Here is a 27903-nt window from a genome sequence, read left to right on the forward strand (position 1 = left end):
AATTAATGAGTTTTTACAGAGTCTGTTCCTTTTTCTAATAATGCCTTAGTTACTGTATACTTTTTTCTTGTTTTTATGGTTACATGTGAATGTATTGTTATATTATTAGTTTGGGCGGATGTCAGATTTAGGCATTCATTGTTAATCACAATGACAGCAAAATGATCAAATGTGTGTGTCATGACATCACAATACAGGGTCAAATCTCTTTGTAGGGTTTTTTATATGTCAATATAGTTGTGCTATATTCTTAGGTAAACTAATATCTTTTCAGAAAAGTAAGCAATCTAATGAACGTAAGCAATCTAATAAAGTATGGTGTTAAATAGCAATAGCAATAGCACTTAGACTTATATATCGCTTCACAGTGCTTTACAGCCCTCTCTAAGCGGTTTACAGAGTCAGCATATTGCCCCCAACAATTTGGGCCCTCATTTTACCGACCTTGGAAGGATGGAAGGCTGAGTAAACCTTGAGCCTGATGAGATTTGAACTGCCAAATTTCAGGCAGCCGGCAGTCAGAAGAAGTAGCCTGCAGTACTGCACTCTAACCACTGCACCACTGTGGCTCATGGTGTTGTCTAAGTCAGTGGCCCCCAACTTTTGGGCACCAGGGACTGGTTCCGTGGGGAGGTTTTTCCATGGACTGGAGGGGGTATGGTTTTGTGTGCTGCCTGCATCCCGCGGATGGGGCTTTGCTTGTTTGTATGCCGCGGATTGGTGCCAGTCCATGGACTGGGAATTGGGGACCCCTGGTTTAAGTGATCTATTATCTATTATTAGATAATCTATTATTCTTTATTTATGTATCCCAAGTTGTTAGTCTAATTTTTGCAGATACATTATTTATTAGCTCTGGACTCTTGGCCACTCCCAGATAGCCCAGATGCATCCATGTAGAACTTTTATAGAGCTGAATGAGACATATATTGATTTAACACTTCGCCTATCATTAGAAGGTCTTGAAAGACTTAATGATGGACAGTTAGAAGAATGAAGGGAAGGGCTAAATGAAAACAAAAGTGTACATTCACATGACTTAATATGTTTATTTTGCTTGGAGTCCCAAATGAACTGTTCTGTTTGGAAAGAAGCAAGGTTTTTCACTAATTTTTTTTTTAAAAGACTGATGAAGAAGTTCAGTATTTGCAGTGAAGATTAAAATATTGCCAAGTTTCCACTCAGGATGCAGATGTGGTTATTTAAAAGGAACACCAAGGAGAAATTGCTGAATCAAGATACATCTTATATAGACTCCTAGCCACACAAAGAAATATTTAAAAAGAAATGTTTGCTCTTTGCTTCCATCTAGTCCTCATTCTGATTCTTGCAACCCAGATCTGTTGAGGTAGTTAAACTGGTTTGTAGGGTGGAATGAGGTGGTTGTGAATAACATCGCTTCCAAGTCTGTTAAAACTGAAGATTTTTCTTCTGCATGCTGTACTTCTTTTTCATATTGATCTTCTTTGTCAGCCATAGCAGCTTGTTGTGACCAAGGCCCAAGTAGTGCTTACCTTACACAATTCTGTCCTCAATAAACTTATTTTATTAAAACAGCAGAGAATTAATTCATTCTCAGTTTAGTCCAAAACAAAATTCTTAATAACCAGTCTGTCGGCCTTATCACCAACCTTTTGATGTCTTTGGCAACCTGCCAAAGGCTTTTCTTGGCAAAACCCCCACAAAGTTCAAGAGACGTTGACAAGAAGCACGGGAATCAACGTTGCTTTTCTACAAAGAACCCAACGGCTCGTTGCTGCCGTATGGGAGTGGCCAATCATCTTCTGGCCTTACTCCTGAGTTGTCCTTTTTTCTTCAGCTGCTCTTGTCTTCTGGCAGCTCTTCGCATGAGTCCACTAGGAACAGGCTCCTCCTGTTCCTCTGCCTCTCTGCTGTCTGCCTCTGGAGGCTCCAGAGTCCGTGCATCGCTCCCAGATGGCCCTGGTCCCATCTCTGCCTCCGACACAGAGTCCTCGTCCGGGTCTTCCCCTGACTCCAGGACTGGCCCATTGTCCTCCCCAGCCTCCTTACTGTCCGACTCCGCTGCCAGGCCCGCAGGCTGCTGGCAGACCACAACACAGCTTTCATAATTCAGAAAGCAGGATGGCCTGCTTATAAGGACCGGATTCTTGGGTTGGCTCTTCTCTTCCTAGTTGTTACTTCCATCAATGGTGGTATCCAGCTGGTTTGGACCGATACGGGTGAACCGGTAGTGGCAGCCTGCAGGTGTGCCACCCACCCACCTCGGCGCTATGCCATCCTATTTAGCCACGTTTTCTAAGCCATGCGCATGCGTACAAGCCATGCATGTGAGAAAGCGCTTGCACGGAAGGCCACACACATGCGTACAAGCTGTGCACATGCTCACATTTTCAGTGTGTGGCAAACCGGTGGTAAAATTATGTGAAACCCACCTCCAGCTTGCATCTTATTCTGCCTTAGACAATGTAGGTGGTTTGAAGAAGGGGTAGCAGATGACATTGATTGGTAACAAAAAATCAGAGATGGTGCTGAGCAGGGAAATGAGGATTAGTGACACTGTTGGTGAGAAGGATAAGACAGGGAAGAAGAAGGGCTTAGACATAAGACTTTGTAATTGGTATTGCTAAAGAGAGGACCTTTAACTACTGTTTGGAGCTCAATGGCTGAAAACAGAATTTCTGTCTCCCATTCTCTACTACCGTGTTTCCCCGAAAATAAGACCCTGTCTTATATTTTTTTTGAACCCCAAAATAAGCCCTTGGCCTTATTTTTGGGGAGGTCTTATTTTGGGGCGCATGGAGCAAGATGGGGCTCCTCTTGCCGTCTTACCTGATTTCCAGCTCTGCGTTTAAATATTTTTTGGGAAGGCTTATTTTTTGGGGGGAGGATTATTTTAGCGCATGCGCTCAAAAGCCCGATTGGGCTTATTATCAGGGGATGTCTTATTTTCGGGGAAACAGGGTACTTATACGTATGAGATGTATCAACCTTGTTAACTCTCAAGACTCTTTTCTGCTATGTATTCAAAATGGACTGCGATATATCTATATCTATATTGATAGGTAGTCCTCAAGTTATGACCACAATTGACCCCCAAAATTTAATGTGGCTAGGTGAAGCATTTGTTAAATGAGTTTGTCCCACTTTAGGACTTTTCTTGCCACATTTGTTGAGTGAATCATCGCAGTTGTTAAATTAGTAATGCTGTTGTTAAGTGAATCTGATTTCTTGATTGACTCTGCTTGATAGAAGGTCAATAACCCCGGTGATCACATAACCCCGGGACACTGCAACCGTTGTAAATGTGAATCAGTTGTCAAGCATCCGAATGTAAAACACATGACCGTGGGATGCTGCAATGGTCATAAGTGTGAGAAATGATCATAAATCGCTTTTTTCAGTGCCATTGGACTTCGAATGGTCACTAAGTGAACTGTTGTAAGTCGAGGACTATCTGTATATTTATTAATCACAGTCCATTTGGAATACATAGCAGAAAAAAGAGCCTTGAGAGTTAACAAGGTTAATACTCTATAGTAGAAAGCTATTACAGAATCTAGTTGTTCTGCTTTGGATACTGCGAAACCTCCACAAGGAAAATTGGTCATGGAGAGGATGTGTAGCATCCCTGACAATACTGTGGACCATGGTCAGGCATCGCTTATACAGTATGTTATATCCTGGGTGGAAGGGAGTGAACTTTCAATAATCGTTTCTGCTGTCCTCATCACTTTCTGCATAGTCTTCTTGTCTGAAACAGTAATACCTCCAAACCACAAAGTAATGCAATATGACAGGATGCTTTCAAACATCCCGCTATAGAAAGTGGTAAGGATAGGGGAAGGAAGATGTGATCTTCTCATAGGTAAAGGTTCCCCTTGCACATATGTGCTAGTTGTTCCCAACTCTAGGGGGCAGTGCTCATCTCCGTTTCAAAGCCGAAGAGCCAGCACTGTCCGAAGACGTCTCCATGATCATGTGGCCGGCATGACTAAATGCCAAAGACACACTGTTATCTTCCCACCAAAGGTGGTCCCTATTTTTTCTACTTGCATTTTTTACGTGCTTACGAACTGCTAGGTTGGCAGAAGCTGGGACAAGTAACGGGAGCTCACCCTGTTACACGGCACTAGGGATTCGAACCGCTGATCTGCCGCCCTTTCAATCGACAAGTTCAGCATCTTAACCACTGAGCCACCACGTCCCTATATATGACACAGAAAATGCAGGTGCTGCTGTGCCCTCTTCACCAGTGTCTCACTGTTGAGCGACAAACTATAAAAAGGAATAAATGTAAGGATGTAAACAAATAAATAAATCTGCACCAGTTGTAAATGAACTATTAACAAAGATGGACTCACCCTTTTTTCCCCTCAGTTCCTGCAAGAATTGCCCCTGTTTACAGCTGGTTTAAACTAGAGCCAATGATCCTCTTCTGTAGAACTTTCCCAAACATCTCCGAACAGATTTTGATAGAAAACAGATTTATTTGTTTTCCTTTAAGACAGACTAAGAACCTCATTCTTTTAGATACTGCAGAAGAATGCTTGACATGTGGTCAGATTAGGGTGCCAGTTTAAACAACTTATGCTCAAGTCAGAGATGTGTTAGCTTGCTTCATTTTTTTAGATGAAGGATGGGGGGGGCAATTTGTTCTTTCTTCTTCCTTGGGTTGCTTGCTTGTGGTCCAACAGATGCGATTGCACACAAATAAAGCATTACATTATATATACACAAGGGTTAGAATGCACAGTTTGCTCTCAGAATGAGCTGTTCCATACCCTACACGATGTCTTTAAGAACAGAGCAATCAGTTCAAGTTGTCTCTCCAAGGTAATGAGGGTGGGCCATTCCACAGATAACTTCAGGCTGTCTCTTTTATAAACTTTAGTCCTTTCTAGGCACATTTCTGCAGATAATGTATTCATCAGCTGTGGACTATTGGCCCTTTTCAGATATCTTCCAAGGATAAATCCATGTGGAACTTCTATAGAGCTGAAAATCAAGGGTGGGCTTCAAAAATTTTAGCAAGGGGTTCTCTGCCCGGTTGCTGGGTGGGCGTGCCCATGGTGAGTGTGGCTTAGTCGGCCTCCTGCACCACGGCACCGTGTGTATGTGTGTGTTTGCCTTCCCTGGGCTCTGGAGGCTTTCCTTGAGTCTCCGGGAGGGCAAAAATGACCTCCCCAGGCTCTGGAGGCCCTCTGGAGCCCAGAAACAAGTCCATTTCTTGCCTTCCCGAACTTCCGGTAGGTCCGTTTTTTGCCCTCCCTGAGCCTCCTGCACTTACCTGCATCCAAACGGGCCGCGTGCGGACTCTTGGGAGGGGCAGGGTGGGGCGGGAGGGGCCAGCCAGGAGTGAGATTTGGGGGTTCTCCAAACTGCACAGAATCTTAGCTAGAGGTTCTCCCGAACCCTGCGAACCCCCAGCAGCCCACCCCAGAGCTGAATGAGGCATATATTAATTTAAAATTTTGCCTATCACTAGACAATCTCATCACAGATTCTCAATATCAATTTAATTGGTTTATTGCTGTGGTAGACCAGTATAAATAGAGCAGGGGTGTCAAACTCGATTTCATTGAGGGCCGCCTCAGGGTTGTGTTTGACCTCGGGGGATGGGGAGCGTGGATGGGGTGGGCGTGGCCAGCTTGACGTTACTCATGTTGAGGTGCCTGTGGTGGCCCGAGTGCTCTGCCAGCAAAAACGGCTTCCCATCACCACCTGAGGCCCTCTGGAGGGCCCTTCCCTACTTCCAGTGGGCCCAAAAAGGCCCGAAAATCATGCACGTGCCAGAGCTGAGCTTGCATGCCCACTGATACGGCTATGCGTGCTATCTGTGGCACGCATGCCAAAGGTTCGCCATCACGGACCTAGGATTTGCATTTCCTCTTTTACCTATAGAGCCAGCTATGACCCCTACACAAACCCTACATGACCCCATAGGAATCTGACAACAGCCAATAGAAAATTAAAGGACTTGTTCTTGCACAGGAAGCTCAAATAGAAAGCCCATATAGAAGATATAAAAACTCACCCACTCTCAACTCCATTTTGTCAGCTACCCAGAATCACAATAAACCATCAATAAACCATCTTTCCAATCAGCCGCCATGTTTCCAGTGTCTTTCTCCCAGCTTGGAACTGAACCAGATGGACATTTCTTCCCACATATGTACAGTATATATGGGGCTAAAGACCAGTGCTACACCAAGAGTCTGTGCTTGAACAGGCCCCATAGGTGGGCTTAGCTGGCAGTAAACCCCCCCCCCAGAAAATAGCCCAATGACCTGTGACTTCCATTGGAATCAACCTACTGTGGGGCATAGTAGATACAGCACAGCCAGGAATTAGGCACTGTGGAAACAATACAGGGAACGCACTAAAGACTGAACATTTTTGTTCCATAACCAAAATGCCACAGCACTGTGAGTTTCTAATGGGGGGTGGGGGAGAACAATTCAGCTTTTAAAGTGATTAATTGCTATATTTTGTACATGATGACATTGAGAAGCTCTACCAAAACCAACCAACCTAATTCTAAACAATATTCCATGGTAAAATGTAATGTCAAGCTGGAATTGTCAGAGATCCTAAACAATCTTAATAGTTAAGACTACCTATTTCGTATCACCAATTCGATACAATAGAACCGTGTTTGATATAGCATGATAATTGATGAATGAAAGCTTTTTCAAAGTGTGGGAAGCTACCCTTCTCCTAGAAGAATGAAATATTTTGAGAAATATTTTAAAAAAGGCAGGATAAAATATTTCCCCTAAAAGAGAAATATTTTTTTTTAAGGGAGACAGAAACTCAGAGCCCCAGTTCCCTGCCCCCAAGCAGATACTAAACTAAGCCCAGCTTTTAGAAATGCAGATTTGGTAATCCATTACTCCCTGCAGCAAGGTCTGGCTCTGAACAAAGGTAGGGTTAGGCTTCAGCCACAATAGGAATTGCCCAACAAGCCCCTTCATTGCATCAGCCAAACTTCAACCAAACTTAAGCTCAGACAAACTCCTAGGATTTGTACATGGCCCTATGGGAGTCTGACAATAGCTAATAGAATACATGTTCTTGCACAGGAATAGGAAGTTCAAGTGCAAAGCCCAAGAGAAGGTATAAATCTCCCCCACTCTCAACTCCATGTGGTCAGCTGCCCAGAACCATATGCTTGGTGGTTCTACTTCACTATTAAGCCCTCTTTGTAATCAGCCTCCAGCCTCCATTTTGTCTCCAGGGCCTATCTTCTAGCTTGGAACTGAACCAGATGGATATTTCTTCCAACAAAAGGATAGAGTCTCCATCCGACCATTTGGATTTTACCAGGAACACAGTTGGGGTTGTAACAAAATAGAAATAAATGTATGATTGAGGTGACATCATGTAAATGCCTTATAAAAAACTTTTCGGAATGACAGCATGTATTTTTTATTACTAATGTTAACTAAGAAGCATTACTTATTTGTCTTACTACTATTGCTACTTGTCCTACAATTTTGGGGTGCATTGCTAAGCAGTGGTTGTTGCGTTGAAGATCTGCAATAGGAGGACATTCTTGCATCGACCCAAAGGGCTGGATTACTCCTTGTACCACCCCCTGTGCAGGGGTGGGATTCTACTGGTTCGTACCAGTTCAGACGGTTCAGTGAACTGGTTGTTACACCGGTTGAATCCTACCACTGCCCCTGTGGGTTGATATCATTTCTTTGTAATGAAAATAGACCCTAAAAGACAGATTTTATTTATTAAATTTATATGTCTGCCCATCTCACAAAAATAGGCACCTTATAACAAGATACAAACAATAAATGTATGTTAAAAAACTATCATTATTAAAAAGCTTTTTAAAACATCATACAGGCATACGGGAGATTTAATATTAATAACTAGCTGGATACCCGTGCTTCGCTATGAAACTATGTGATTGGGCTTGATAAACTGACACTTATAGCTTGGAAATTAATGAGTAGTTATGATCGGCCACTCCTCTCTCCTTCTCTCCCTCAGCCTTGCCTGAAAGAAATGTCTCCTATCCAGTGGTGGGATTCAAGTAATTTAACAACCGGTTCTCTGCCCTAATGATTTCTTCCAACAACCAGTTTGCCAAACTGCTCAGAAAGTTAACAATCAGTTCTCCTGAAGTGGTGCGAACTTTCTGAATACCAGCACTGCTCCTATCCTATCCCCTTCTCTCCCTCAGGCTTGCTCCACAGAAAGCTCCTCTATCCTATCCCCTTCTCTCTCTCAGGCTGGCCACACAGAGGCCTCTCCTATCCTATCCCCTTCTCTCCCTCAGCCTTGCCCCACAGAAGCCTCCCCTATCCTATCCCCTTCTTTCCCTCAGCCTTGCCCCACAGAAGCCTCCTCTATCGTATCCCCTGGTTGCTGCTGTGAAAGTAAAACTGAAAGTGAAACTCCTCTCCTCTGCTTGTGTTTTGCATTTGGAACAGATTTCTTTTCAGGTAGGGAGGTGGAGTAGAACTCCTTAGCATCAGAGCATGTTACTCATAATATAGGAAATACTAATGCTCTGATGGTCATTTCGAAAAACCCTTTCTTAGTGAGCACCTAGAAGCCAATAGGAACATACGTGGCAAATTTCAAGTTTGTAGGCTTTACGGTTCTGGAGATTTCATGATTACGGCGTGAGTGGTTTTCGCTTTTATATACCGGTATATAGATGAAGCCACCTCAGTTTCTCCGAGCATCTGCAGGCCTGATGACATAGCCAGGTCTTGAGGGACTTCCATAAAATAAGTAATGGTGGTGATAACTTCACTTAAGGATGTGTATGGAGAGTATGTCGCATAAAGGTGGGCACTCCAAACACCCAAAGCTGTGTTGTACAGGAAACCCTCGACTTACAACCACAACTGAGCCCACCATTTCTGTTGCTAAGCGAGATAGTTGTTGAGTGAGTTTTGCCCCCATTTTACGACCGTTCTTGCCCCAGTTGCTAAGTGAATCACTGCCATTGTTACGTTAGTAACACGGTTGTTGAGTGAATCTGGCTTTTCCGTTGATTTTGTTTGTCAGGATACAAAAGGTCATCACATGACCCCCCCCCCGGGGACACCACAACCGTCATAAATACACGCCAGTTGTCAAGGGTCTGAATTTTGTACACGCAACCACTAGGATGCTACAACGATCATGTGAAAAGCAGTCATATTTCAGTGCCATTGTAACTTCGATCACTAAATGAATGATTTGTAAGTGTAGGACTACCTGTACCACAGACCACACACACACACACACACACACACTCTGACAGTCACACATACACATCTCTCTTAATAATCAGCAAACAAGCATTCACTAACACAGAATTCTTTTTGCTTCTTTAGACTAGCAAGTGTACGTTCGTCTCATGTTTGCCCATTCTAAATTCACTGTAAAAATGCCTGGATATGGACTGCCATAAAAAAACTTGGAAATTTTGAAAGGAGGAGGGGAAAGTTACTTTAAAAAAAAAAAAAAGAAGAAGAAGGAAGAAAGAAAAAGAAACCCTGAGCACAGAGTCTAGGCTAGAATTCCAAAGGAAGTTGAGGGCCTCCAGCTCAACACAGGAAACGGGTCCTGGAGCAGGCCTTAAATGCTAGATTCCAGGCAGAGTTTAACTAACCACTGACAGCTCTGTAAACAAAGCCGGGACAAAAAGAGAACAGCTTTCCCTTTTCTGGTAGTCGTTTTTTTACTTGGTGGGCCTGCAGGAGAATTCTCCTATATTTGTCTCGATAGGAAATAAACCAAAGCCTGAAAGGCTTTTGCGCATGAAGGAGCTATAAAGGGGCAAATATTTTATGGAGTAAACCTAACAAGAAGAAGGTAGGTGCAGATTTAAATTGCAGATGCTTCGATTTGTCCAATTCTTTCTTTTTTTTCCCCCCAACCCTCCCTGCATCTTAAATGTCGGCTTTAATTTTTTTTTTTAAGGAGGATTTAGAGCAACATTTTAAAGGTGTGTGTGTGTGTGTATTTTAACCATTTGCCTCTTTTGTTCCTACCGACGGCAGGATTTCCACTTTTAACCTTTCCAAAACGCATGCTTTCAGCTTTGTGCTTAGCAAAGAAAGTAGCCTTGAAGTGCAAGATAATATTTTGCTGTTGGAAAACTGTGTTTGACCGTTACAAATTCTTTTCTGACTGTTGCACATCTGCCATGGTGCAAACCTGAGGCTACAGTGAAATAACCTCCTTTGTGCTTCCAGTTTATCATTAGTGGCAAATTTGCACATCTCGCTGAAAATTGTCATTATTATTTTGCTAAACACGTATAGTGGGAGGAAGACGCCAGGAAGCATAAATACTTCTTTTAAGACGTACCCCATCTGCTTCTTTCATAAAACGTAAAATGTTACAGCTTTGTTTTAATTTCCAGCAAGGAAGCGGACTCCCAAAGGGAAACTTGCTAAAACATTTAATAAACTGTTTGGTGATTCTGGAGAATCTTTCTAACTGGGAATGTGAACATGACTATACTTGGGTATGATTCTGTCAATGAGAGGCTTCATTTCCATGCCTAGTTCTGACTTTCCCACCCCTTCTTTCTCTCTCTTTCTCAAATTCAGTCTGATTTGGGGGATTTATCTGAACTTGAATATATATCATGGACGACTTCGAACGTCGCAGAGAACTTAGGAGACAAAAACGGGAGGAAATGCGCCTGGAAACAGAGAGGTGGGTAATATTTGAGAACATTGATGGTGCCTGATTTTTAATATGTATTTTTTTAAACATTGACTTTGAAACTTCATCCGCTTAATAATCTGGGTGCAAATCAATGCATGGTCCAGATGTTTGCGAAAAAAACATTAAAGGTTCCTCTCTGTGAAGGCTTTCTGCGAATTCTGTGTGGCCTGAGTTGTGCCTCCGGAGAGAATTTCTGAACTGGAAGAGACGACAGGAGGCAGATATGAAACTTGTTTGGTGTTTATTGGTTTTATTAGAAGACGAGCAGGAGGAGTGGTAATAGCCCAGTTCAATGTGTCTAACCACTATTATGTAGACGTGATTGTCTTGGACAGCCTGTGATAGGATGCTTGATAGGCTTTTAATGTGTTCTAAAAGTCGATTATTCATCAGTAAATATTGTTTATTAATTATTAATGCGGACAATGCCTGATTTTAGTGAAGTCTCTCAGATTTAGTCCCATAGAACCAAGCATTGCTTGTTTGGCTGGTGTATTTTTTATTTGAAGGAATTCAACATTGGGGTCCAGCAGATTAGATGTAGGACAAAGACAAACCAGCAGAGATTCTCAGGGAAGCCCCTGGTCTTGTGGATATCTGTTTGATGATGTATCTCAGATGCATTTCCCCTATGCAAGAATCTAGGTAAAGGAGCTGTTTAACCCTTTCTCCTTCATTCAGAACTTTCCCCCCAACATACTGCCTGTGTAGGGATCAAGTGGCAGCCCCAAAATCAACGGAGGTGTCCCTGGGGGACTTTTGCAAACAATTACTGTTGTTCCCTTGGAGAAATTGGCTACTTGTCTAGAAATGAGAACAGATCTGCATCTTCTGCTTGACCCATGGCTGGTATGGGCCACTTGCCACTTGCTAAGTGCAGGGATGGATGGCATCTTCCTCCATTCCCAGCCCACCGCAAATGCATCCCACCAGTTTTTATTCAAAATGGTTGACCCAGCCACGATAGTGGCTTCAATTCTAGTGCTTCATTCTGATCTGGTAGGAGCTCAAGCTCTGATCCACTGCAGTGCCTGAGAGCCCCTCTCCCCGCCTGTGACTAGTCATTGCCCTGGATTACTGTATATTCTGTACTGGTTGGCAGTTTCCCCCCCCAAATACTGTGTTTCCCCAAAAATAAGACCGGGTCTTATATTAATTTTTGCTCCAAAAGACGCATTAGGCCTTATTTTCTGGTTAGATCTTATTTTGGGGGGAAATACGGTACTAAATGCATCCATCTGGCTGACAATCTTAATGGGCTTATTTTGAGGGGTAGGGCTTATATTACGAGCATCCTGAAAAATCATGCTAGGAATTTTTTTTTTTTTTGGTTTGATTTATATGCCGCCCTTCTCCGAAGACTCAGGGCGGCTTACAATGCGTTAAGCAATAGCCTTCATACTTTTGTATATATATACAAAGTCAGCTTATTGCTCCCACAGTCTGGGTCCTCATTTTACCTATCTTAGAAAGGATGGAAGGCTGAGCCTGGTGAGATTTGAACTTGCAGTAATTGCAGGCAGCTGATATTAATAACAGTGCTTTAGTCGGCTGCGCTACCAGGGCTCTTGGTATTGTTTTCTGGTTGGGTCCTATTTTCAGGGAAACGGGGTAATCTTGTAGCTGAGTCAACAAATATCTAAGTCAACGAGCTATCCTCAACCATAGAAGTTCATACTCTTTTTCCACACTTATATGGTCTACTTTCACTTTCTGCCCAGATTGAGTGAAGGATGTTTCTCTTGCTTTCTCTCCTCCTGCAAAGCCTCCCTTGCCTTTTTTTATTTTTTAAATAACACCTTTAGGTTGCCCCATAAGAAAGCTGCTATTTTATTTCCATGAAATGGAAGGATCGGTTCTTCTTTGCTGCAGAGTTTTCATAGGTTTACAGAGGAACGTAGGGACGAAAGAACAATGTATATTCCCTGTTTCTTCGGTTGTTTCTAGCATCACGGTGATGGTGGCGCCATAAAGGGAAAAGAAAAAGAAAAACTAAGAAGGGTCCACATTAGTGACAAGGCAGATACGGTGGGATGAGAAATGAAGGCACTTATATGTGTGGCATTTTTTTTTTAAATTTGATTTATATGCCGCCCTTCTCTGGAGACTCAGGGCGGCTTACAGTGCGCTAAGCAATAGCCTTCATCCTTTTGTATATTTATACAAAGTCAGCTTATTGCCCCCACAACTGGGCCCTCAATTTACCTACCTTAGAAAGGATGGAAGGCTGAGTCAACCTTGAGCCTGGCAAGATTTAAGATGCACATGAGTAGTAGCCCCTAAAAGGAAAAGGCATACACTAATAGGCTGGTCCACACAAGAACCAGCCAGTGAGGATGGGAAGGGCACAATCTGGGAACAACTGCACAAGTCTTACGATGGCCGTAATCCAGATGAAGCACCAGCCTAGTCCTGTTGCCAATCCACTGCAATCTGGACTGGAAACTGAAACTTGAAACTATCTTAAGAAACAGATGAGAGCAGCATATGGGACAAGCAGCGTAGGCTCCAAAACTGAGATGGTGTGCCAGAGGTAGAAGCCACTGCTGGAAGGAGGTAAATATTTGCTTTTCTCAAATTGTTGTAGAGTTCAAATCATTTGCTAGCCAGGTATTTTTTTTTTTAATTTGATTTATATGCCGCCCTTCTCCGGAGACTCAGGGCGGCTTACAATGAGTTAAGCAATAGCCTTCATCCTTTTGTATATTTATACAAAGTCAGCTTATTGCCCCCACAACTGGGTCCTCAATTTACCTACCTTAGAAAGGATGGAAGGCTGAGTCAACCTTGAGCCTGGCGAGATTCGAACCTGCAGTAATTGCAGGCAGCTGTTCTTAATAACAGGGTGCTTTAAACCACTGTACCACCAAGGCTCTATTTGTATGTATTGTACCAAGGCTATATTTGTATGTATGCATGAAGGGACAGTGTTGAGAAGCTGGACTTGACATCTCTGTTGCTTTTAATTGATTTGGGGATTTAATCAGTTTGCAAATCAAAGATGCACATACAAATTCATTGTTTGCTGGAATTGCACCCAAGGAAGCTTGGACAAGATGTTCTTGGTGTTATCCTCCATTTCTCTCAGAGACCAGTAGGAACTACCTCCTACTGATAGGGTAATAAGAAATACTTTTCTTGGAAGAGCCTGGCCTTCTTTTATTCCTCTACTTTCTTCATCCCATAAAGAGTTCCAGTGATCTAGCTCCAGCTAGGAGGAACAGCAGCAAGTCAGTAGATAGCAGGGATTGGCAAAGGCACTCTGGTTTAGGAAGATATATTCTCAGCCAGTGTCCAGCAAAGGCTTATTTAACTACAGATCTGACTATAGCAGTGATGGCTATCCTTTTTGCCATCACGTGCCAAAAGCGGGGGGAGTGCGGGGGGGTTGTGTGCGTGCGTGCCCATACCCATAATTCAATGCACCCTGCCCCCCGCGCATGTGTGCGTGAGCCCCCCGTGCTGCCCCCGCTTTTGGCACGTGACGGCACGATGGGCCTGGTAGCCCGTTTTTCGTTCTTCCCAGGCTCCAGAGGCTTTCTAGGAGCCTGGGGAGGATGAAAACGGCCTCCCCCCTGGGAGGCCCTCTGGCAGCCGGAAACAGCTTGTTTCCTGACTTCCGGGGGCCCTGGAAGGCCTGAAAATCAGTTGGCCGGTGCGCGCATGTGCGCTGCAGCTGACATACGGCAATGCCTACTGATATGGCTCCGCGTGCCACCTGTGGCACGCATGCCATAGGTTCGCCATCACGGGACTATAGCATTGGTTGAACGTATGCCCAAAATATAATTGCCTAAAGGGCATACCTTCAACCATACCTTAAGTCGATTTATTGCCACATAATCTATGCACAAGAATCTCCTCATCTAACGTTAGCACCTGTTGGAGTTAAATAAGGGTCAAAAAAATTCAAGGGTGGTGATGAACTTAGTCTGCTTATGGCTACGTAGGGATTCTAGGCTGATTTCTCTTTTATCTCCACCCCCAGGTTCTGCCATTCCTTCTCCTACATAACTGGAACTTAAATCTACTATTTAGTCTAAGATTCATTTCTGGAGCATGTAAAACAATAAGCATGTATCAATTTCCACCCTTCCTATTTCTTCTCCTGCCAATCAAAGAGCAGAAATAGCTCACCTCCAAATATTTGAAACTAGGAGGCTGAGGACTTCCCAATAAAACTGTACTTTCTAGGCCAGCTAAAACCTTAACACCTTTCTACTTCAAAAATGTTCCACGGATAAAACCCCATCTGTTCAGTTATTTGGAAACTACAGTTTAAGTTATTGGGTTAGCAGGATTTACATAGCCCACTATCCCAAAATAGGATTGGATGGTTTGTGGTTCAGTTTGCTGTGGGAGATCCAGCAATTCGGTTAGCATAGTCTGTAAACCAGACCATCTGAGTAAACCATAACATGGCTTATTTTTGCTCATAATGTTATGTGAACACAACAATTATGCCCTAACATGGCTTTAATAACGTTAGCCAAGTTTTGAACCTTTGGTCAATGGAAAAAGTCATAAAGCGGTTATTAGCAATGCAGAACTCTTGATACTTTCATGTTTCTTTTTGTCCTTTTCTTGGTGATGTCTAGAATAATAAGAGTGATGACAAGTCTGGTTATTCTTGTATTGAATGTCCTTCTACTATCAGAGTTGGGGAACTATGGCTGTTTTTTGACTTGTGGACTTCAACTCCCAGAATTCCTGGGCCAGTTGAAGTCCACAAGTCATAAAAGAGCCATAGTTCTTCAATCCTGTTCTACTGCACGTCTTCTACTGCACTTCTTCTTAAGGGTAGGATACCACGTCATGTCTTGTGCTCAACTCCACAGGTCGCATGAGAGAGAGAGATTTGTTTACATCACAATGTTATTATTGTTATTTCGGTTTATATCCTGCCTTCCTGTCCGTAAAGCACTCATGTAAACTGAACTTAATTTGTCTTCCAGACCAATCCATGAAACCAAACTTAGGTCTGCTTTGAAATGCTTTGCATTTTTATTGGTTTGTTAATGGTGGTTTGCTAGTTAAAACAAATCGTTATTAAAGGAAAGTCTGCACGAATATGGACCGCGTGCCAACATACTTTTGTTAGAGGAAATTGTGCCAATCTATACTTCAGGAAATGTTTCAAACAAAAATGCATTTTGGAGAAAAATACTCAAGACACATGCAAATTGTGAGATAGATTTTTTTAAAAATAGGTTAGCAAACCAATAAAGGAAACTAAACTTGCAAATACAAAGATGAGCAAGTGAGATTGATAGAGTGAGGGGAATTGAAACTGCCCATCTCTACTGCCTTCTGCTTAAATCAGATACCTTCCAATTGTAATAGGATCACAACCTGCAGGATTTGAGCATATTGGCTGGAATTTGGGAAGTGGCAATCCCATTATTTCTGGAGAAGACACAATTTCCCCACAACTGGGGGAAGCCACTAGAGACATTATTAAAAAAAACGAGAACGAGAATGTTCATTAGAAGAGAAGCAGCCCACCCCTTTGAAGAAATAGTGTTGGCCTCTAAATGAATCTGATTTAGCTGGCCATACTTCCTCCAATCCGGTTCCTCTTTTATAAAACAATGAAATAATTCAGCATTGGGGTAAATATCCCTTTGGCATTTTCTCAATTCCAGAAGAACTAAAAGAAATTTGGTTAGTGTTCCAAAAAATATTGATGAAAAAGTGTAACGTGGCATCATAGCCCAAATTGGCATACCTGGGAATATATTTGTATTACTGTAGCTATCAGTGGATTAACAAATGATTAGTGTACTATTGTAGGAGAAGGAGTGGCAGAGTCTGGGGGTGGGGGGCAGAATCAAGGGCGTAATTAACCTAGAGTTGAGGCATTCCCACAATTGGTCTAAGTCCAACTTTTCTTGAATTGTGTTAATTCTTTATCTAGCACCAATTTAGTGCTGATGGGCAGTTGACTAGATTCTTGTGTATATACATGAGTAATAAATCAACTTGACTGTAACTTAAATTGTGGTCCTGATTCTTCGCATCCGACAACTATGGTAACTAATTAAACAATTGGAATTTTAAAACTAGTTCCAAAATCCATTGTATCAATAGAAGAGAATATTTGTAGTTTAGGATTGAAATGAGGGGTCCTTTGTGCTCTTGATCTTGGTTGTTTTCTTGCAGATGTTCCATTACTCAAACTAGATAACATCATCAGATGATGATTTTATTTAATTTAGTTAATGAAATGTTTGCAAGAAAATAACCAAGCCCAGAGAGCATCAAGGACCTCTCAAAATCCATTGTTTTAGCAAAGTATTAGCATTTTTAATGGAACTTTTGGATTACTCAGAAAGTACAAAATTCATTTTCCATAATTCCTGCATTACTTTAGAAATTTAAAATTTTTGGACTAATACCATGTAGGTTTGGATCAGTGATGGGTTGCCCCCGGTTCGGACCGGTTCTATAGAACTGGTAGTAAAACCGACGGGAGGCTCCGCCCACTGACCCTGATGTCATCAAAAGCAATCTTGCTTCACTTGCGCGCACGTGATCCCATTACAAACTGGTAGTAAAGGTAAGTAGAACCCACCCCTGTTTTGGATTGTATATATTCTAGAAAGCCTTGGCTTTCAATCCGAGCATGGCATTCTCCACTATATTGTTAAGAAAATGTCAGGATTATATTTTAAAAAATCTACTGTAGGAGAAACTTTATAAATCATAAGGATAATTCTGAACTAAAGTATTATTTTTCAGACAGATTATAGAATTATGCTTTATACTGAGTTTGGCAATCAGTCAATAGAACTTAATGTGATTTGCATCAACTTTCGCATTGCTAGACCTCTGGCTGGTTGAATTACTTTTCTTATAGTCTGAGTTTAGTGACCATTTTCAGTTACACTGAAGACACTGAAGAAAGTGATTTTGGATTGATCCACTATCAGAAGATCTATCAAGTCCCTAAGAGATATTCATATTCTAAAACAACATTCTTGTATTAACACTGTCTGATGAACTTTTAAAATTCTCATGCCATTATTTCCACATGGAAAGCAAGGATGCCTAGAGGACATTAGTTTTGCTGCAGGAAAATAACTAGAATATTTGGGCGCTTGAAAAACTGAAACACGATAACGCTTTCCATGTGGCAGCATATAACCTGACCTCCACGCTAATACCACTGGCAAAAAAACGTTTGTAAGTCATCGCGATATTTTAGCATTCTGATTAAAAAAAACCAACCTCATAGGATTTCAATAATGGCACGAGAATTTGAAAGTTCGTCAGGATTGTTTAAGTGAATCTGGATTGCTCATTAACTTTGCTTGTCAGAAGGTAGCAAAAGTGATCGCGTGACTCTGGGACACTGCAACCGTGGATCAGGTGCAACCACTAGTTGCCAAGCGTCTGAATTTTGATCATGTGACCAGGGGTGGGATTCAGCCGGTTCGTACCAGTTGGGGCGAACTGGTAGTTGTGACCTGTGGGCCCCAGTGCTATGCCGTCCTATTTAGCTTTAGCTTTTAAGCCATGTGCATGTGTGCAAGCACACGTGCGAGCAAAGCTTATGCGCAGAAGGCACATGCTCACATTTTCCTTGCTGGGGCGAACTGGTTGTTAAATTCTGTGAAGCCCACCTCTGCATGTGACCATGGGAATGCTGTCCATTTTTTCAGTGCCATCCATTTTAACTTCAAATGGTCACTGAACGAATGGTTGTAAGCCAAGGACTAACTGTACATGGTCTTTTTCTGATCTAATTGGAAATGGTGGGGATTTGGTTCGTCTTACGTAAAATATGGGTTCTCCCACTGAGCTTCACCCCTTCCCCAGAGAGAAAGAGAGAGAGAGAGCGAGTAACTAAGACTAGAATGCCTTTTCAAGAGACCCCTCAGGACATATGTAAACCACCCAACTGCTCAACTAAAAGATTTATTTTCCATGCTCCAGCAGAAGCCTCCCAATGCTGCTGTTATGGCTGAAAGGCTTTTTCATTAAATAACTTTTTTGTCTCTGACCCTCATTCTCATCTGCTGATTTACAGTGGCAATGTAAAGAGCCCTTTAAATGAGTGTAAGCCTATAACTATTTAAGAAAATATTTGCAGTGACTTAAAAAGCTATGCATCAGAGTTATTTCCCTCTAGGCTAAAAGTCCAGGAATCCATCTGGAGAGACTGCATGCGTGTCTTCTGGGTAGGGTGGCCTTCCACGATTTTTCTGCAAACCCCAGAAAATGCCGGGATTTCTCATTTAATTCCCTAGATTCCATTCTCAAGTTGTCAAGATTGTTGAGGTTGGACATTTCCTAAACAAATGAATTAAAAAAAAAGGAAGACTGGAGACAGTTGCTGTTTAGACCAGCCTTCCCAAATTCCTCTAAAGTTGTGTATGTACACATTCCCAGCATTGTTAACAAGGACCATGCTAGCTAGGCCATTCTGGGAAATGAAATCTATACATTTGGCAGGCATCCAGGTTTGGGAACATTGGCTAATGAAGTTTTATTGAAGTTTTATTTTTAGAAACACTTCCTCAAGCATCCATTATGTTACATGATGTGTAAATAGGCCATTGAAGTTACTTGTCCACAGCTTTCTTCATATCTAATGTCAATCAATCAGAATAGAGCTGGAAAGAACCTTGGAGGTCTTCTAGTCGAACCCCCTGCTCAAGCAGGAGATCCTATACCCAGGATGGCGAACCTATGGCACGGGTGCCACAGGTGGCACACGGAGCCATATCTGTGGGCACGCGAGTGTTGCCCTAGCTCAGCTGCATGTGCGTACCAGCCAGCTGATTTTAAGGCCTTCCGGGCCCAACGGAGGGGCCTCTAGAGAGTGTCTGGGGGTGTGTGGAAGGCTGTTTTCACCCTCCCCAGGCTCCAAGAAAGCCTATGAAGCCTGAGGAGGGTGAAAACAGGCCTATTAGGCCCACCAGTAAACTTTTTGCCGTCGGGTGCCAAAAGCGTGGGGAGCGTGGGGGGGGGGCACAGGAGCATTGAATTATGGGTGTGGGCACATGCACACGTGACCCCCCTACATTCCCCACGCTTTTGGCACGCGATGGCAAAAAGGTTAGCCATCACTGCCCTATACCATTTTTTTAAAAAAATTTGATTTATATGCTGCCCTTCTCCGGAGACTCAGGGTGGCTTACAATGCGCTAAGCAATAGCCTTCATTCTTTTGTATATTTATACAAAGTCAGTTTATTGCCCACACAAACTGGGTCCTCAATTTACCTACCTTAGAAAGGATGGAAGGCTGAGTCAACCTTGAGCCTTGGCGAGATTCGAACCTGCAGTAATTGCAGGCAGCTGGTCTTAATAACCAGCTTAATAACAGGGTGCCTTAGACCACTGTATTACCATTTCAGATAAATGGCTGTCCAGTCTCTTCTTAAAAACCTCCAGTGATGTAGCACCCATAACTTCTGAAGGCCAGCTGTTCCACTGGTTAATTGTTCTCACTGTTAGGAAGTTTGTCATTAATTCCAGGTTGCTTCTCTTCTTGATTAGTTTCCATCTGTTGTTTCTTATCCCATCCTCTGGTGCTTTGGAAAATAAGTTGACTTCTTTGTGGCAGCCCCTCTAATACTGGAATACCTCTATCATGTCACACCTAGTCCTTTTTTTCTCTAGACTGGCCATACCCAATTCCTGCAACCGTTCTTCATATGTTTTAGTCTCCAGGCCTTTAATTATCTTGGTTGCTCTTCTCTGCACTTTTCCCATAGTCTCAACATCTTTTTTGTAACGTAGTGACCAAAACTGGATGCAGTATTCCAGGTATGATCTTATTAAGGATTTATAAAGCGGTACTAATACTTCATGTGATGTTGATTCTATGCCTCTGTTTATACAACCAAGGATTGTATTAGCTTTTTGACTGCTGCCGCACACTGTTGGCTCATATTTAAGTGATCATCCACTAGGACTCCAAGGTCCTTGTTTTTGAGCCAGGTTTCATCTAATCTGTACTTGTACCTTTGGTTTTTCTTGCCTAGGTGTAAAAACTTGCTTTCCTCCACATTAAATTTCATTTTGTTGGATAGGGCCAATTGTTCAAGTCTGTCAAGATCTTTTTGGATCCTGAGCTTGTCTTCTGGGGTATCGGCTATTCCTGCCAGCTTAGTGTCATCTGCAAATTTGATGAGTTCCCTTTCTATTCCGTCATCTAAGTCATTTATGAAGATATTGAAGAGTACTGGGTCTAAGAGGTACATTCCATGTTTGCATGTAGTGAAGGTCTGGGGATGTTTGGATTGGTCCAACTATGAGTTACATATTCTCCATTTATACAGTATTCTCTTGATGCATAAGGAGAAGGAACGTAACTGTGAACCTCACATAATTTCCTCTGTGCTGTGCGGTGGTCTATAATTTTTTCACCTCATCATAAATATGACCACGGGTAGACATCTCTGAATTGCCCAGGTCTACGGAGAACTGTGGCACTTTTATGCTACCGTTACTACCAAGTTAGGAAAGGTTGTATATTTCTTTGATCTGATAAATGAATGTTCTGCTTTCTGTCTCAGGAACTAATAACCTGTTGACAGAGGCTCAAAAGTTTTATCCAAATGCGAAGTCTTATTTATTTAGAAGATAGTTCTGCTGAGTTCAGCAGGTTCTTTCAGTTAACTGATTAGCTCTGTAGTTTAATGTCTACATCTCAGTAATGCAATTTAATTTTTTGAACTACAAATATTTTGGCCGGAGTGCTGCAGTACATCTGTGACATTTGGCCAACGGTATGATTTAGGGAGTGACTTACAATGGAGTTTGAAAAAGAGATTGCTTGCATTTTGGATTGTTAAGTATTTGAAAGCTTTTTTTTTTTTTTTGAAATAATTTTTATTACAATTTTCATTTACACAACTCTAGTACATAATCAATAGACGGTGTCATTTTTGTATACTTTGGATCAACATTCCATACAATATATACATTATATACATTCACTATCTAATCCTCAACAGCCTTATATATATTTCCAATTTTTATTTCTATTATCTATCCAAGTGTACCATTTTTCCCAAACCGCGTAAAATTCTGAATCATCTTTTTCTTTTAGTTCTAGGGTAAATTTATCCATTTTGGCACATTCATATACCTTCTGAATGATCAATCCCTCTGGTGGTGTATTGTGTTCCTTCCAGTATTGCGTGAACGCAATTCTTGCCGCTGTTCTGAAAGCTTCTTGATGATGATTATGAATGAGTTTAAGGATGATGCAGCTCCTTGAGGTCTAAATAATGAAGAGCAAGGCCGTGGGGAAAGAGACATTCAGTTCAAACCCAAAACTAAATAGCTGATAACTTGCTTTAAAAATACAGGTAGTCCTTGACTTACGATAACAATGGAGCAAGACACTTGTTAAGTGAGTTTTGCCCCATTTTACAACCTTTTGTGCCACAATTGTTAAGTGAATCACTGCAATTGTTCAATTAGTAACATGGTTGTTAAGTGAATCTGGCTTCCCCATTGACTGTAAGAGGTGACCAGGCTGAGTCCGAGGGAAGGGCCAAACACGTCATCAGTCTTGAATCCCTTCGTGCCCACAAGAGATCTAAGTCAGCCCACCTTGAATTCCATTGACTGTTATCTACCACCAACTCCTTTGACTGTCAGTAGTTCAGATTCTTGTAGAGAGCTTTAGCATACGATAAAGCTATCTATTCATCTGAACTGCCTTCGGCCATGTATTCTACTCCTGATTTCCTGCGCTTGACATTGTCTTTGCTTGTCAGAAGGTCACAAAGGTGATCACATGACCCTCGAACATGCTAGTTGCCAGGCATCTGAATTTTGCTCACATAACTATGGGGACACTGCAGTGGTTGTAAATGTGAAAGGTCACTGTAATAGGTTTCGAGTTATGACCATAACTGAGCCCAAACTTTCTGTTGCTAAGTGAGATAGTTGTTAAATGAATTTTGCCCCATTTTATAAACTTGCTTTGACACAACTGTTGAGTGAATCACTGTAGTTGTTAAATTAGTCACACGGTTGTTAAGTGGTTTCCCCATTGATTTTGCTTGTCAGAAGGTCGCAATCACATGACCCCGGGACAGTGCAACCGTCATAAATATGAGTCGGTTGCCAGGCATCTGAATTTTGATCATGTGACCATGGGGATGCTGCAACAGTCATAAGTATGAAATATGCTGATAAGTCATCTTTTTCAGTGCTGTTGTAACTTTGAACGGTCACTAAATGAACGGTCACTAAATGAAACAGGTAGTTGAGGACTACGTGTGCTTCATTGCTGGCCCCCTACTTCATTTCAGTTTCATTCCGTTCATAATTCCATTCCTTTCATTTTCTATTCTTTGGCCTTGTACTCTACTCCTCCAGAACCTTACGAACATTTATAAAATTAAATAGACTTTGTAAAATTAATTCCAGCATTGAATCGTCTCAGCTTTCAGTTTGTCTGTAGTTGTTTTGCCCATAAATATGAGGAAAATGAAGTGCTTATCTATTTAACCCTATCTTTCCTCCCAAAAAAACTGCTGGTTTTTGAAGAGACCTGGGTTCAATTACTCATTGATGTCATAACTAAGAAGAATGCTGGGACCACAAAAATCTATGCCGTACCTCCAGTTTACTTATGTTACTTACATTTCCTGAAAGATTTTATGTGAATTAACCCCTGGGCAGTACAGTATGGAAGAAAAAAAAAAGTGGGAATAAGGGAGGATGATATAGGTTTCGGAGAGGTATGAGTGGGATTATTTTTTTTTTAGTAAAAAAATAAGTTAAGAATATTGGGACCAGGGGTGAAATCCAGCAGGTTCTGACAGGTTCTGGAGAACCGGTAGCAGAAATTTTGAGCAGTTCAGAGAACTGGTAGTGGAAATTTTGTGTAGTTTGGAGAACTGGCAAATACCACCTCTGGCTGGACCCAGAGTGGAGTGGGAATGGAGATTTTGCAATATCCTTCTCCCAGGAATGGGGAGGGAATGGGGATTTTGCAGTAACCTTCCCCTGGAGTCGGGTGGGAATGGAGATTTTGCAGTATCCTTCCCCTGCCACGCCCACCAAGCCACGCCCACAGAACCAGTAGTAAAAAAAATTGGATTTCACCACTGATTGGGACCTAATGCAGATGGAATCCATGAGATGGAGGGAAAATGGGCTTGTCTTTCCTTCTCTTCCTGATCCTGGATGGAAACGTCATCTCATAGATTGTTAAAAGAAAATAAGGCCAATTTACTAATGGAAACATTTGTTCTGGTGCTATTTCTATTGGATTCTGTTTTTTATTAAAAAAAAACTCTTTCAAAATTGTTTCTAGGAAGAAAAAGTTAAATGTCTTCTGTCCCGAGTATTATGATCTTGATTCATAAATGATCCCCCCTCAGTTTTGGCTTTGATTGCAGCAACTGTAATGTTGAAAGTGTTAAGAGTTATAAGCGTAGTGTAAATACAAGGTTTAGCATATTATTATTATTATTACACTACACAACAGCGGGAGATGGAGTCCAGTTATCAAAGGCCAAACATCTGGCTAATCAAGTGACTTGGAAAAACAAAAGTAATTGTGAATTGTGAAGAAGGATCTCTTTGAAAATAACTGCATGGTCAACCAAGTGCCATTCAAGAAGAAAATGTAAAATAAGGCATGCCGGGCGTAAAAGATTAATTTCACTTGTACGTTGAGCTGTTTGTAACTCACCAGAAAAATATTGGCATTATGGTAGACGGCTTAAGAAGCTGTTGTGTGATTGGCATGAAAATTGCCAGGAAAAAGCCAGGAAAACTTACAGTAATTAGGTAATGAAATGTCTGCAAGAAAGCAAGCAAGCTCAGAAAGCACCAAGGACTCCTCAGCCATTAAAAAAAAAAAGGCTAATTCCATGCTAGTGATCATTAAGAAAAGTTCTGTAAATAAAACCGCCAACATGGTAATGCCATGCTATAAATCCCCTTGTATGTATGTCGGACGGCCCCTGACCTCCGCTCTTTCCACACCGACCTGAAGACATGGATGTTTCAGCAATTTCCCTGATCTGCTACAAGATTTTATTCTGTTTGGGGTTTTATATTGGCTGTTTTTAGGATTTTTATTATTATATGTTTTTAATTCTGTGCGCCGCCCCGAGTCCTATGGGAGAAGGGCGGCATATAAATTTAATAAAAATAAAAAATAAAATAAAATAAAATAAATCTGGACTATGGGGTAGAAATATGGTAGTAGCATTTCAAAAAGGGATATACGAGAGCTGTAACGTGCTTGAGGGAAACACTGTTTTGTGAGGAAAAAAGGCGTTCGGAGAATAGATTGGAGGGCACGTTGTGTGCTTTGTGAGAGAGACCATTAACATGCTGATAGAATTTAGCACCCATTCAGAAGTAATAATTTCTCAGCAAGGAGGCAGGTCATTTTTTGAAGTTCTTTCCTCACTTGGGTGATGCCCTCAAAAAGTGAGGGGAGTGGCAAGGTATCCAAATTTGTTTCCAAAGTTTAAGAATTGAGCATTCTGGGAGCAGACAGGCCTTTTGTTACCCTGGCAGCAAGCAATTTCAAGCTTCCAAATACCATCTACTCTCACTTACTTAGGAGTAAGTTCCACCAGTCTGGTGCAGGGGTTGAGATGCTGACCTAGAAACTGAGAAACTGACCTAGAAACGGAGTCAGTTCTTAGGCATGAAAGCCGACTGGGTGACTTTGGGCTAGTCCCCTGATGGCGAACCTATGGCACGCGTGCCAGAGGTGGCACGCAGTGCCCTCTCTGATGGCACGTGAACCGTCACCCCAGTTCAGCTCCGCTTACACCCCCTACCCACTGGAGGGTGGGGGGCGTAAGGTGGGGGGGCTGCACACATGTGCATGGGGGCAGGGCGTGTGCATATGAGTGGGGGGGGTAGGGTGTGTGCAAGGGGACCATGTGTGCATGTGCGGGGGCAGGGTATGTGTGTAAGCATTGCATTTTGGGGGATTGGGTGCGCGCACACGCTTTGGGCACTCAGTCCGCAAAAGATTAGCCATCACTGGGCTAGTCCCTCCCTCTCTCTCTCTTTTTTTTTAAAAAAAATTAATTTATATGCCGCCTTTCTCCGGAGACTCAGGGCGGCTTACAATGAGTTAAGCAATAGCCTTCATACTTTTGTATGTTTATACAAAGTCAGCTTATTGCCCCCACAAACTGGGTTCTCAATTTACCTACCTTAGAAAGGATGGAAGGCTGAGTCAACCTTGAGCCTGGGGAGATTCGAACTTGCAGTAATTGCAGACAGCTGGTGTTAATCACAATGCTATCAGTCTGCTGAGCCACCAGGCCAACTTGCAGGCCAACTTATCTCACAGGGTAGTTTTGGTGGGTAAATGGATATAAATGCTACTGCCTATGTTATAATGTTAGAAATGTTTCATCTTGTTTGCTTTGTTCTGCTTTCTGTCATTTATCCTATCTAATCATCAAAACTGTAAATGACATGTTCAGTTTTTTCATGTTTATGCAAAAAGTCCATAAGAGATTTCCCTAGTTTAATTCATCCGATTTCAATTCATTTCGCAATTAATTGTATTTCTTTACATCAAACACTTCTTTTTATTCTGGCCGTTCTTTTTTTTATTGTGTTCGCAATGACTTGTTGGGGTATAGAAACTCAAAGGTTGAGCTTGGTCCTCATTGCAAGACATGTATTCACATCGGTTGTATATGCACAAAATCAGAAAAAGGGTTTGAAAAAGGAGCAAACAGGAAATGTCTTTGCTTCCTTGCTGGAGGTCTAGAATTGGTGTCCTAAGCCTTATCTTTCATTTGCTTAGATGATCATGGTCTTACTTATAAAATATCCTTGCTGACTTGACATCAAGTTAGTAGATACTGCAGATGCGGTATCATATCATGTTATGAGCAAACAAGGCATGCCAATGGACTGATAGCCAGAATAAATTATTATATATATATTTTTCATTGCTCTGGCAACTGCCAAGATGATAAGAAGGGTTGATCCAATAAAATTCTATCTGGGTGGTAATTTTGCTCAGGTCCATATCTGTCGAAGCCACAGTATTAAGTATCTGTTTCCCCTTTCCCACAAGACTTCTGGACTTTTTTTTTTTAGTTATGAGATGAGTTATGTGTAAAGAGTTGTATTTAGAGAGGGTGATTGTTTTTACTTGTTGGGTTGAAGGGAAAATTACTTCTTTATCCTTTCCTTTCCTCTCCTCTCCTCTCCTCTCCTCTCCTCTCCTCTCCCCTCAACTCCCTTCCCCCTCCTCCCCCTTCCCTTCTTCTTAACTTTTCTCATTCCCTTCCTTCTGTCCTTCCCCTCCCCTTTCCTCTCCCCCTCCCCTCCTCTCTTCCCTCCCCTTCCCTTTTTCTTACTTTTCTCCTTCCCTTCCTTCTTCCCTCCCCTCCCCTCCCCGCCCTCCCTCCCTTTCTCTTCTCTTCTCTTCTCTTCTCTTCTCTTCTCTTCTCTTCTCTTCTCTTCTCTTCTCTTCTCTTCCCTTCCCTTCCCTTCCCTTCCCTTCCCTTCCCTTTTTTTACTTTTCTCCTTCTCTTCCTTCTCCCCTCCCCCTCCTCCCCTTCCCTCCCCTTCTTCTTAACTTTTCTCCCTTCCTTCTTCGCTCCCACCCCCTCCTCTCCTCTCTGCACTTTTGGTAGTTTGTATTAGCTTTTAATTCTTTCTATCAGTATCTCTTAATAACGTGACTTGAATTCTTTTAAAAAGCTTTCCCCTGCAGTTATCTATGCTAGCAAATTAATGGGCAAGATTATACCCTTTGTCTTGGAATAGTTGATTTGCAGCTCATGTGACACGACCACGTTTTCCTGGTCTCCGTTAGGGAGAACATTCCAAAGATTCCCCCTGTGAGCTGTCACTTCAATGTCTTAATAAGGCCAGCCGTGTGCAGCTGTAAAATGGATGACGGTTGCCTTCTCTAAATATTGGGTGCCTGGAGATTCCATTTATGGTGAGGCTTGCAAACTTGGTATTCCACCGAAGGTCAGCCTCTCAGATAACAGCATTGCTCACCGTAGCCCAGAGTTTCTTCAGCCCAGAGTTTCTTCGGATTGCAGGCGTCACTTTTCCAAGAGAAACTGCAGAACAGGAACTGGAATTGAGAGGGGGGGGCGCAGGGGGGGGAAAGAGAAATAGGCCACCTAAAGGAACTAAGCCGATGAAGTGTCCTTTTGACCAGATGCTAGATTATTTATGCTGCTAGGATGTGGATGTGAGCCTGATGGCAGGAGGATTTGAATGCCTTGTATAAATTTGGATT

General features: G+C 42.2%; 1 protein-coding gene across 7 annotated transcripts in view; it reads left to right on the forward strand.

Moving 5' to 3' along the window:
• CALD1 (caldesmon 1) overlaps positions 1-27903 on the forward strand; it is a 232562-nt gene that overhangs the window by 99413 nt on the left and 105246 nt on the right. For 3 of the 7 annotated variants that reach the window (XM_070947695.1, XM_070947697.1, XM_070947700.1), the window contains exons 1-2: positions 9350-9810; positions 10554-10662. In XM_070947695.1, coding sequence (XP_070803796.1) covers positions 10592-10662 — 71 coding nt within the window. In that variant the 5' untranslated portion in view covers positions 9350-9810; positions 10554-10591. Of the gene's footprint in view, positions 1-9349; positions 9811-10553; positions 10663-27903 lie in introns of those variants that run through there. The other 4 variants (XM_070947701.1, XM_070947703.1, XM_070947702.1 and 1 more) reach the window with 3 other exon arrangements.

The sequence above is a fragment of the Pituophis catenifer genome, unplaced genomic scaffold, assembly GCF_029215685.1.
Source record: "Pituophis catenifer annectens isolate HBS135680 unplaced genomic scaffold, rPitCat1.0.hap2 SCAF_7, whole genome shotgun sequence".
Taxonomy (NCBI): domain Eukaryota; kingdom Metazoa; phylum Chordata; class Lepidosauria; order Squamata; family Colubridae; genus Pituophis; species Pituophis catenifer.